Below are 11016 nucleotides of genomic sequence, written 5' to 3'. Positions count from 1 at the left end.
TGCCGTCTGTGGGAAACGTCTTCTCTTTTCAGTAAATCCTATATCTTCCAACTGTAGAGATGGTTTCACCCTCAAGGAGTCGTGCTTCATCCAAAGGTGTCGAAAGTCACTCCGAGTGGCGGGACGCCATGGAAAGACGACAGCGAGAGAACGAACGACAAATGCAAATTCTGCTCCAAGAAACAAGGAATCTCAGGGAAGAAAACAGTGTCTTGAGGATCCGAAGCTCTCCCCAACCTCAACACTGTCAACGGGAGCAGGACCCTTGTCACAGCCAGAGAGTTCCACTTCCCCGAGAGGCGAGCCCAACCCTCGGACCGTAGGAAGCTGGGCCTAGTCAGACCCCAGTGCATGCTCACCATGTCCGACGAGACGAAAGTTCAGGCTCTACTCGAGTCTCATCCAAATCACGACGTAAGAGGAGGCCCCAAATATCTAACGCCATGTACGCGCGTCTAGGACCCCAAACACCCTACAAAAACAGGCCTCACGTCATCATACCACTAGATGCATACTCCGAGCCCTCGAGCTCACCTATTCTACGAAGATGTGCTGCCTACCCCCCAGTGGTGCAGGGTGGCAAACTTCCCTCGCGTACAGCCCCTCTAGGCTCTATTAGCAAGCGCTTGGATGACATGCTCTTCACACCTTTCAGCTCTTGTATCGTTAAATATGAACCCCCGTGGGGTTCATCGTCCCGAAATTCTCCGCATATGATGGATCCAGCGATCCCTTTGATCATATAATGCATTACCGGCAACTCATAACCCTTGACATGGGGAATGATATGCTGTTATGCAAGGTTTTCCTAGCCAGTCTGAAAGGCCAGGCTCTTTCATGGTTCCACCGACTGCCCGTAAACTCGATTGACAATTTTCGGGATTTGTTCGAGGTCTTCGTAGGGCAATACTTATGCTCAGCCAGACATAAGCAGAATATCAGCACCCTGCAAAACCTCAAAATGCAAGAAAATGAAACTTTGAGAGAGTTCGTTAAGCGCTTCGGACAAGCTGTTCTACAAGTCGAATCGTACAGCATGGACGCAATTCTCCAAATTTTTAAGCGAAGCATATGCCCAGGGACCCCCTTCTTCGAGTCCCTCGCTAAAAAACCTCCCACAACCATGGACGAGTTATTCCGGCATGCGAATAAATACTCCATGCTAGAGGACGACATCCGTGCCGCTGCACAGCCAATCATGGTAACTGGCCAAGCCACTAAAAACGAAGCCACCAAAAGCTTTAAAACACCCAGCCATCCTGGGACATCCAACCGGAGGCAAGACGAGCGGCGCCCACCATTCGTTCAAACACCTCTCACCAAGTCATACGTAAAACTGCTTCCTATAATCCGCAATCTGCTCGAATTCAGATGGCCAGTGCCAATACCATCTAACCCCTCAGAAAGGGACCGCAACAAAAGATGTGAATACCACAAAGATCACGGGCACATGACTGAAGCATGCATAAGCCTCCGTTACATGGTGGAGGATCTCCTGAAGGCAGGACACTTGAAACAATATATCCGAACAGTCCCTCAAGGTGAAGAATCTCCCCGTAATCGAGGCACACGCGCCCCAGCAGCTCCTGTTAGGGCAATGATCAACTGTATATACGGAGGACCCTTGGATGACGAGTACAGTTCCAAAAGGAAAAGGCAGAGACTGCTACGAGCAGCTACGGTTCGAGAACACGTGAGCTCCATCCGACCAAGATTAGCCAATGGGAGCACCCATCCCATAGATGGAACCATTGTCTTCCCCGCTATAGATCCAACCCGAGTGCTGCAACCACACCGGGATGCTCTCGTCCTAACAATAGGGGTGGGAGACTACGACGTGAAAAGAATCCCGATCGATCTAGGCAGCTCCGCGGACTTACTGTAGGTGGCAGTCATTAAACGAATGGGCTTCGAACCCTCCAACTTAGAAAATCCCGGAAGAACCCTATCCGGGTTTAATGGTTCCTCCACAACCTCACTCGGAGATGTAATATTGCCGGTTCATGCTGGGCCAGTCATCCTAAACGTTCTGTTTTCTGTGGTTAAGGATTTATCTCCTTTCAATGCCATCTTGGGACGTACGTGGTTACACGGAATGACAGCCATTCCATCCACATATCATCAAAGGGTCAGCTTCATTACCCGAGATGGGCAAGTTAATATTTACGGAAGCCAGCTTACTGCTCGACAATGTTATTAGATCGCTCGCGAAGCCGGACCCAGTACCGACTGCGAACATTCCTCCAAAGGAGCAACTGCTTCTGACCAATAGCAGTTACAGCACCCGGGAGACAAAGATCCCCCGGTAGCAGATCCGCTGGAAGCCGTCCGGATATCAAAGGAAGGTGAACACTTCACGAACGTTAGTACCCTCCTGCCGCCAGCTGAGAAATTTGAACTTCAAAAAGTGCTTCAATAAAATCGAGATATTTTTGCTTAGGCCCACTCGGACATGCCTAGAATACTTCCGAGCGTCGCCTCTCACCGGTTCAACGTATTAGCCACCTCCAAGCCTGTTTGAAAAAAAATCCGATGATTCCATCTGGAGAGGCAGAAAGTCATTCAGGAATAAATGGAAAAATTATTGGAAGCCGGATTTATTAAGGAGGTAGAGTATTCAGAATGGTTAGCAAACGTAGTAGTGGTCCCAAAGAAGGGAGGAAAATGACGGGTGTGCATAGACTACACCAATCTCAATGACCCGTGCCCCAAAGACAGTTTTCCACTACCGCGAATAGATCAAATAGTGGATGCAACCTCTGGGCATGAAAGGCTATCCTTTTTAGATGCTTTCTTCGGATACCACCAAATCCCCATGGCTCCGGATGATGAAGAGAAAACCTCCTTCATAACTCCTCATGGGCTCTACTGTTACAGAGTCATGCCATTCGGACTCAAGAATGCTGGTGCTACATATCAGAGGTTGATGACCAAGATTTTCAAGCCGCTAGTTGGCGATATCCTTGAGGTGTACATTGACGGTGTGGTAGTCAAAAGCAAAACCCGAGGCGAACACTCCTAGCACTTACAAGAAGTTTTTCATTTATTGAGAAAGTACGGCATGAAGCTTAACCCAGCCAAATGCGCGTTCAGAGTAAGCTAAGGGAAGTTCCTAAGGTTCATGGTTACCCAAAGGGGAATCGAAATCAATCCAGATCAAGTGAAAATAGTCGCCAACATGCTTGCACCAACAAACAAGAAGCAGCTACAACGCCTTACTGGCAAACTCGTCGCTCTCGGACGCTTCATAGCTCGATTCACAGACAAGATGAAACCTTTCTTCCTGGCACTCAGAGATATTAATAAATCCGGATGGACGCAAAACTGCCAAAATGCATTTGAGGAAATCAAACGGTATCTTTCTCAACCCCCCATTCTGAGCAGTCCACAACCTGGGGAAAGACTATACCTGTATCTAGCAGTTACCGATTGGGCTGTGAGCGCAGTCCTGCTCCGTTCCTTGTCACCTCGAGAGCAAAAACCCGTATATTTCATCAGTAAAGCGCTTGTCGACGCAGAAACAAGATATTCAAGGATGGAGCAGACTGCTCTAGCGCTGCGCACGGCCGCTCAGAAACTGCGTCCCTATTTCCAAGCTCATCCCATAACTGTTCTCACCAATCAACCTCTCAGGAATATCCTTCATAAACCCGACATAACAGGCAGGATGTTGTGATGGGCGATAGAGTTGAGCGAATATGGAATAGGATATCAACCCAGATTATCTCTGAAAGGGCAAGTCATGGCAGATTTTATAACAGAATTGCCCGAAGTAAGCACCCCGGATAAAGAATCAACTCCAGATAATTGGTGGTCTCTGTATGTTCATGGAGCCTCCTGCTCGTCCGGATCAGGGATTGGACTCCTTCTCAAAACGCCAATCGGAGAATGACTAGAGCAATCCATCCGTCTAAATTTTTCCGCCTCAAACAATGAGGTTGAATATGAAGCCATCCTATCTGGATTGAACCTTGCAACCACTTTAAACGCCTCAAAACTCAAAATCCACAGCGACTCCCAGCTCGTCGTGGGGCAAATACTAAAAAAACACGAGGCCAAGGACGAGCGTATGGCTAAATACTCATTAAAAGTACAAAAGTCACTCAACCGGCTGGAAGAATGGATCATCAAGAAAATCCCAAGGGGGGATAATGTGCAGGTCGACGCTTTGGGAGGAATAGCTGCATCATTTCCCATAAAAGAGTCAACAATGCTACTGATATATGTTCAAGTCACTCCCGTCATTGCTGAATCACACGTCTGCAATGTGAGCCTAAAGGAAAATGATTGGGCTATCGACATCAGGGTTTACCTACAATCGGGGGCATTACCTGAAAATCCCAAACACGCCCACAAAGTCTAGGTACAAGCATCCCGCTTTACCTTAATCGAAGGTGATCTCTACAGGTGATCTTTTGGAGGTCCGTACCTCAGATGCTTGATCCAGCCAGAAATCCAATATGTTCTATCCGAACTGCACAAAGGCGTTTGCGGGAACCACTCAGGGGGCAGAACCCTAGCACACCGGGCACATTCACAAGGATATTATTGGCCTACAATGAGGCAGGACGCAGTTGTCCATGTCAGGAAGTGCGACAAATGCCAAAAACATGCGCCAATCCCGCATAAGCCCGCTGAGATGTTAAACTCAGTAACAAGCCCCTGGCCTTTCGCACAATGGGGGATGGATATGATGGGACCCTTTCCCACTGCACCCGCTCAGAAGAAGTTTCTGCTCGTTGCTACCGATTATTTTAGTAAGTGGGTAGAAGCTAAAGCCTACGCAAGCATCAAGGACAAGGATGTCAAAAGATTCATCTGGAAAAATATAGTATGCCGATTTGGAATCCGTCAAGCAATTGTAACCGACAACGGCCCTCAGTTTGATAGCTCTGTCTTTAAAAGTTTTTGCACAGAACTTCACATCAAAAACTTGTATTCCACGCCGCGATACCCTCAGAGCAACGGTCAAACGGAAGCAACCAATAAAACCTTACTAAATACGTTGAAAAAACAGTAAGAAAAAGCCAAAGGAAAGTGGGTAGAAGAGCTACCCAGCGTCCTATGGGCCTATCATACCACACCCGGAAGGCCAACAGGAAATACCCCATTTGCCCTTGCATACGGAACAGATGTTGTCATCCCAATTGAAGTGGGTATGCCAACAGCCCGGACTGTTATCCAAGGCCAAAGAAATGAAGACGACGAGCTTGCAAGGCACTTGGATTGGGCGGATGAGGCTAGAGAGGCAGCATCTATCCGGATGGCCGCATACCAACAAAAGGCGGCTGCGTACTACAACAGGAAGGTGCAACCTCGAATTTTCAAGAAAGGTTCATTAGTACTTAGAAAAATTTTTGAAGACACGGTTGACAAAGGAGCCGAAAAACTTCAAGCCAATTGGGAAGGTCCTTATATGGTATCAAAAGCCAACGAAAATGGATCATACCATTTGCAAACCTTAAGTGGAGCCCCTCTACTTCGTCCTTAGAATGCAGCCAACTTGAAGCAATATTATCAATAAAAGAAAAATGGGAAGACAATGTGAATAAGTATATTTCATTAATAATTGTGAAATGTTATACAAAAGACATCTGGACTACAGATGCAAAAAGAAGTAACAGTAAAAGTTATAAAAAGAAAAGTTCTCATTGGGAAGGCTTGCGGCGCAACTTTTCCTCCTCACCCGGAGGAATCAAAGGAACATCCCGCTTGATACCGTGTTTCTTCATGCAGCAATGATAGCCAAAAAAGTACATCTCGTCTACCTACTTCTGATAATCCGCCTCGAGTTCCTCCCTTTGCGCAGTAAACTCAGCCTCGAGTTCCTCCCTTTGCGCAGAAAACTCAGCCTCCAACTATTCTTTTTGCGTTAATAAACGCAACTGCAAGTCTTCTCTTTGCTTTTTCTCAATTGTCGCTTCCGTCCAGGACTGTCTCACCTCCCTCCTTAGCTGAGCCGCCTCATCCTCCGCCTTGCGCAGGCGAACGTCTGTAGCTTCCTCAAGGCTCTTTACCTCTGCTAGCTCCAACCGGAGAGCTTCATTATCATCCTGGGACTTCTTCAAGGCCTCAGCAGTCTCTTCAAAAGCCCTCCAGGCGGCGGATAGACTAGATTCAGCCTGCTCCAATCTTGAGGGCAATTCATCTTCATTGCTCATGCGTTGGGAGACGAAGGCTTTCATATGATCAATAGTCCACAGCAAGTTAGTAAAAAGATCGCAATGTTGAACCATACCGCGAATATCGCTCACCAGCTGTAGAAAAAACCCACAAACAATCAATTCAATACCAGCCATATGAAAGACACATTAATATGAAACCAAAACTCAGGAGAGATGAGCTATACCGTTTTCGCCGCTTCGAACATCTTTACTGAAGGCAAAGTAACCTCTGAGGCAGAGGGAATTTGTTTCAACATCTCTTGCAAATCCGCATAGCTGCTGAAAGAGCTGGTGGAGGTGCAAGTTGCATCATCAACCGGACACCCCTCTGACGGGACGTTATGGTGTGGCTCATCCCTAAGAACCAAACCTTCAACGATCGTGGCCGGCTGAATTTCCGGATGGGTCTCTTCGGGCGAACCCTCCTCCATAACCGGAATTGGGTCAGTTGGATTTCTTTCTGCCATCACTGTCTCGCTCTCCGCCGGATGAACCTCCTGGGCGGATGAGCAACTAACCTCAATGGTTTCCCCAAGACGACCCTGAAGCCTTCCGCTGAGTCCAGATGTCAGGTCGCGAGCCGGTTGAAACCTCCCCGCGGATGCCTTCTTCATTGGTGTCTTCTTCACCGGTACAAGAGCGCGGGGACTTGGTTCACCAGGGGGCAAACCTTGGTCTTCAGGAACTGTTTCTTCCATTAGAGGCACCGGGGGAGGCAACGTTTCACCACAAGAGGCTCCAGTTGCGTCCTCATCCGGATGAGGAGAGCCAGGCTAGCACACGGAGGTCGCTTCCTCAGCCAGAAGTGCCATCCGAACATCCGCTTCCAATGAAGGCCCCGAATGGTTTAGGCCCGCAAGGTGACCGAAGCCGCTTGAAATAGAAGGCGGGAGGGGGTTTTCTGGCTCTCTTATTGTTACTTCCTTTTCATAAGCTATAGGGGGTGGTACAAACTCCTTCGGAGGAGTTGGAACCTTTATTTCTTTTCCCTTATTCAGAGTCTTCTTCTTCTTCTTTTTTGTTGGGGCGCCAGCAGGAGAAGAGGACGCAGGACGTTTATCGCCGGGAGCCTTTCGTAAAGTTCCTTCCTGCCTCCTTTCTTCCCGATTGCTAAGAAGTGCCTGGTGAGCCTGGGCGTCCGTCTCGCGCGCTTCCGCGTAGAAAGGAAGGTCTTTGAGAACGAAATGTTCTCCAATCACCACCTCTTTGGGAAGCCGCTTGGGGAGGATATTGAGTACATACGGCTGAGGCTCCTGGGTAACTGAACGAAGATTCTGCGCGGAGAGAAGTGTCTCCCAATTTCTCTCATCTGCCGTAATCTCAAACATCTTGTTCAAACGGTTGAATGAGGCTTTTTCTACCAACTCCACCAGCTTCCTCCTTCTTTCCCTGCCTGCACCCAAGAAAATAAAATCGATTAATCATCTTATAAACCAAAGAGCAAGAGATAACTTATTCTTACTTGGGTGCTTCAGCGATCGATTGGGAGTAAATTTCTTGTCCGGATGCGCTGACGAACCCGTCTATGCACCCTCAACAATCACATGTCCTGTGGCGGCCCCCTTAGTCGAATCAGGAAGGCCGGTTACCAGCTGAAGTGATGGAAAACTGGCAACAAAACTGTAGATATCGTTTTTTCCCTTCTTGATGGAGTAAACAAACAGTACCTCCAACAAGGACAAATCCAGGTTAAATAGCATATCCAGGATGATGTAGCCCATCAGCACCCGGATAATATTAGGGTGGATCCTAGCCGGTGGAATATGTGTATAGTGAAGGAACTGCTTGAAGAGTGAAGGAAGCGGAAAGTGAAGACCCGCGTTAAACTACTCCTTGGAGAAGCAAATGGAATTACCCTCCGATTTGTCAGTCGACACTGCATCACCCTCTAACAGATGGACGGATACTTCGTTTGGAATACTGAAACAGTCTCGAAACTCCTTCTCGTTTAGGAGATCAGTAGGGTTAACTCGCCCGCTTGAACTACCTTGCTTGGCTGCACCAGTTGCCACATTTCCCTTCTTTGAAGACATCATGAATTACGTGAAACCTACATTACAAGAAAAACGTCAGTCAAAGCGCATTCCAAGCGTGTCACATTGCAAAAACCCTAAACCCAAAAACCCTAACTCAAAGATTATACTGACACCACTCAGTCCCGCCAGAAAAGCCATTTTCTCAACAACATCACATTCAAAGAAACCTATGAATAACCCTCAAAATACATTGGAAACCCTTTGTCAACCTCCAACGCAACACTGACCTCTTCAAACCTCAAACCCTAACAAAAACCAACATATATCATTCGCTTCTACCAACCCAATCTATCCCCTCAAAAAGACAAACAAGCAACATCGCAAGCAACAAAGTGAAAGAGAAGAGAAGAGTGGCATAGCAAACCTTGCAAAGATTTCTGGAAAAAGTTGGAAAACCAGTTATCACGTCTTCAAGCTTGTTCTAAAGAATTTATGGGAGCACTCAAGAGTCTGGAAAGGGAATGAAAGTATCGACAGATGGTCCTGGGCCCCTACTTATGAAAGCAACGCCTCGAAAAACCCCCCCAAACGGCAGGAAACATAATGACACCAAGTTTTGAAGCGACATACCATCTGGCACAATTTTCAAAAGTCAGCGCGCCTCACCAGCTGCCGCAAACGAGAAAGCACCACGTGTCATCATCGTCCAAATAAAAGAGAAATTGTGTAAAGGTAACATTTTTATCCCGTCTTTTCTGACGAAGCCAGATAGACGGTATAAAATGGGGCACTGTGGGATCCCCACTAAAAGTGCCATGTGTCTTTCTCTCTTTTGGCCACGCGGACAATCCCCCTGTAACACGTAGCACAGCTAGTTCCACCCGGACGGGGGAATCATCGCTCATTCCACCCGGGATGTCTCGCAGCCGCCATTATATCCGGCTGACATTCCACCTTAGCCGGATATCTCATATCCGGATCTGGGCGACGTTTCACCTTCTCCAAGTATATCTCATCCGGCACATTCCACCGGATGGGAAAGGGAAGACGATTCAACTTCCCCAGATCTAGACGACGTTTCGCCTTCTCTAGGTATATCACATCCGGCATCTCCCACCGAATAGAGAAGGAAGACTATTCAACTTTCCCGGATAGACATGTCCGGCTACTCTAGTGACAGCATACCCGAACAGCATAGCTCGTTGGATATTCGCAGAATCACCGGATCCACTTCTGCCTATATATCAAGAAGATAACTCTAACAACACTGACGACCAAGTCCACTGAACTGTCACTCATCATTAATGCAAGATACATTCGACAAGACATTCCCAAATCTTCTCAAGTTTCCTGACACACTATCGATATTTAAAAAGTCATAAAGTGTGGCGACGTCCACCGCCTAAATACCTTCCTGACAACCGCCTTCTGACACCAGAAATGTCATGATTGCTTTGCCTATGGGCCACAATCATGACAATGGGACCCACTAGCCAAGCGGTGCCATACTTTTTGACACTATATAAAAGAGGCTTCACACAAAGAGGAAGGTAAGGTTTTTTCCCTGAAACCAACCTGGAAGCTTGATCTCTTGAGCCATGGCTAACAAAACCATCAGAGGGTGCGTCCGGACATCCCATCCGGACGCCTTCTTGCAGGAAAGAGGAAGGACTGATACTATGCGTTGACCGAAATTTCGTTGTTGATTGACAATTACTGTAGCAGGGGAATTTCGCCACCAACACAGTAGTCGTCCACTCCTCCTATATCCTTTCTTTCTTGTTAATTTTTTTTTTCAATCACCTCCCCTTGAACACGGCCTCACACCCCATCTATATACACGTTGCATCAACTTCTTTCCATTGCCAATATTTGAGATATTTTCATCTTATTTAATTAATTAATTAAATAATTTATTATATCCTTATCTCTTTAGCCAAAGCTGGAATGTGTGATGACATGTGCTTCAATGATTCAAAAAAATTGACAACAATTGAGAGAAGTTGAGCAAGTCAAAGGAGTGGAATATGAATTTCATTGAATGACTAGGATTTTTGTCCACCCCCTTAGTCTTGTAAATTAAAATGTGATTAGGTCACATTGTTTGATTATACTTTATATAAGTGGCAAGTTGCATAATAGGGGGGACACAACATCTACATCAATTGGTGCAAAATCATTAAAGTAACAAAATTGAGTACTAATATAAAGTTTATCCATGCATCAATCCACAAATTTCCCATATTAAAAATGGTCAAATTGAGAATTTTCCAGTAAATTTTAGAGCATGGTGCCACTTGCATTCAGTGACCCTCCCTTCTTGGGTCAACTATGAAATAGGTGAGGTGGGTTGGGAACCTAGGGTTTAAAAAAATATTTTTCATATTTTTAAAATGATAGTAAAAACTATGTTTCTTTATTTATATTTTTAGTATTTTTTTTATAAATTAATTATTCTAAAACCCTAGATGTGTATACATGTTGCAATAAATAAATCAAACTTGAAAACTAAGTAACAACTCTCTGCCTCAGTGTGAGGAGACCATCATGTAAATATGAAGGAGGAGACTGTAGGCCACTTGAGCTGCAAATGGGCTATTCACTCCCCTTCAATTTACCCTCAAATTTGCTCCAATATTTTGTTGTTTAGACCATGGGTGTGTTAGCTATTTTTAAATTCCTATTTAGAGTCGATTTGAAAATGATTTTAGAAAATATTTTTAATTTTTGAAAAAATATTAAACATTTTATAAAATTTAGGAAACATTTTTAAAAATATAAAAAATAACTTATAACGTTGAAAAATCACATATAATGCTCATAGGATAAATATTTGATAGGTGATTTTCAGAATTTGTTTGAAAATGTTTTCAAAA

General features: G+C 45.7%; 1 protein-coding gene across 1 annotated transcript; it reads left to right on the top strand.

The window, feature by feature from the left end:
- Positions 1-775: 775 nt before the first annotated feature.
- Positions 776-1885, top strand: LOC117905516. The gene has a single exon (XM_034818427.1). The coding sequence runs from the start codon at positions 776-778 to the stop codon at positions 1883-1885; it is 1110 nt and encodes a 369-aa protein (XP_034674318.1).
- The last annotated feature ends 9131 nt before the right edge of the window (positions 1886-11016 follow it).

Source organism: Vitis riparia, chromosome 18 (assembly GCF_004353265.1).
Source record: "Vitis riparia cultivar Riparia Gloire de Montpellier isolate 1030 chromosome 18, EGFV_Vit.rip_1.0, whole genome shotgun sequence".
NCBI classification, from domain to species: Eukaryota; Viridiplantae; Streptophyta; class Magnoliopsida; order Vitales; family Vitaceae; genus Vitis; species Vitis riparia.
The sequence above is the reverse complement of the archived record's forward strand: the minus strand, read 5'-3'. Positions and strand labels throughout refer to the sequence as shown.

Excerpts from the sequence above, each read along its gene's own strand:
- LOC117905516 (XM_034818427.1), top strand. The coding sequence starts at position 776 with ATGGGGAATGATATGCTGTTATGCAAGGTTTTCCTAGCCAGTCTGAAA.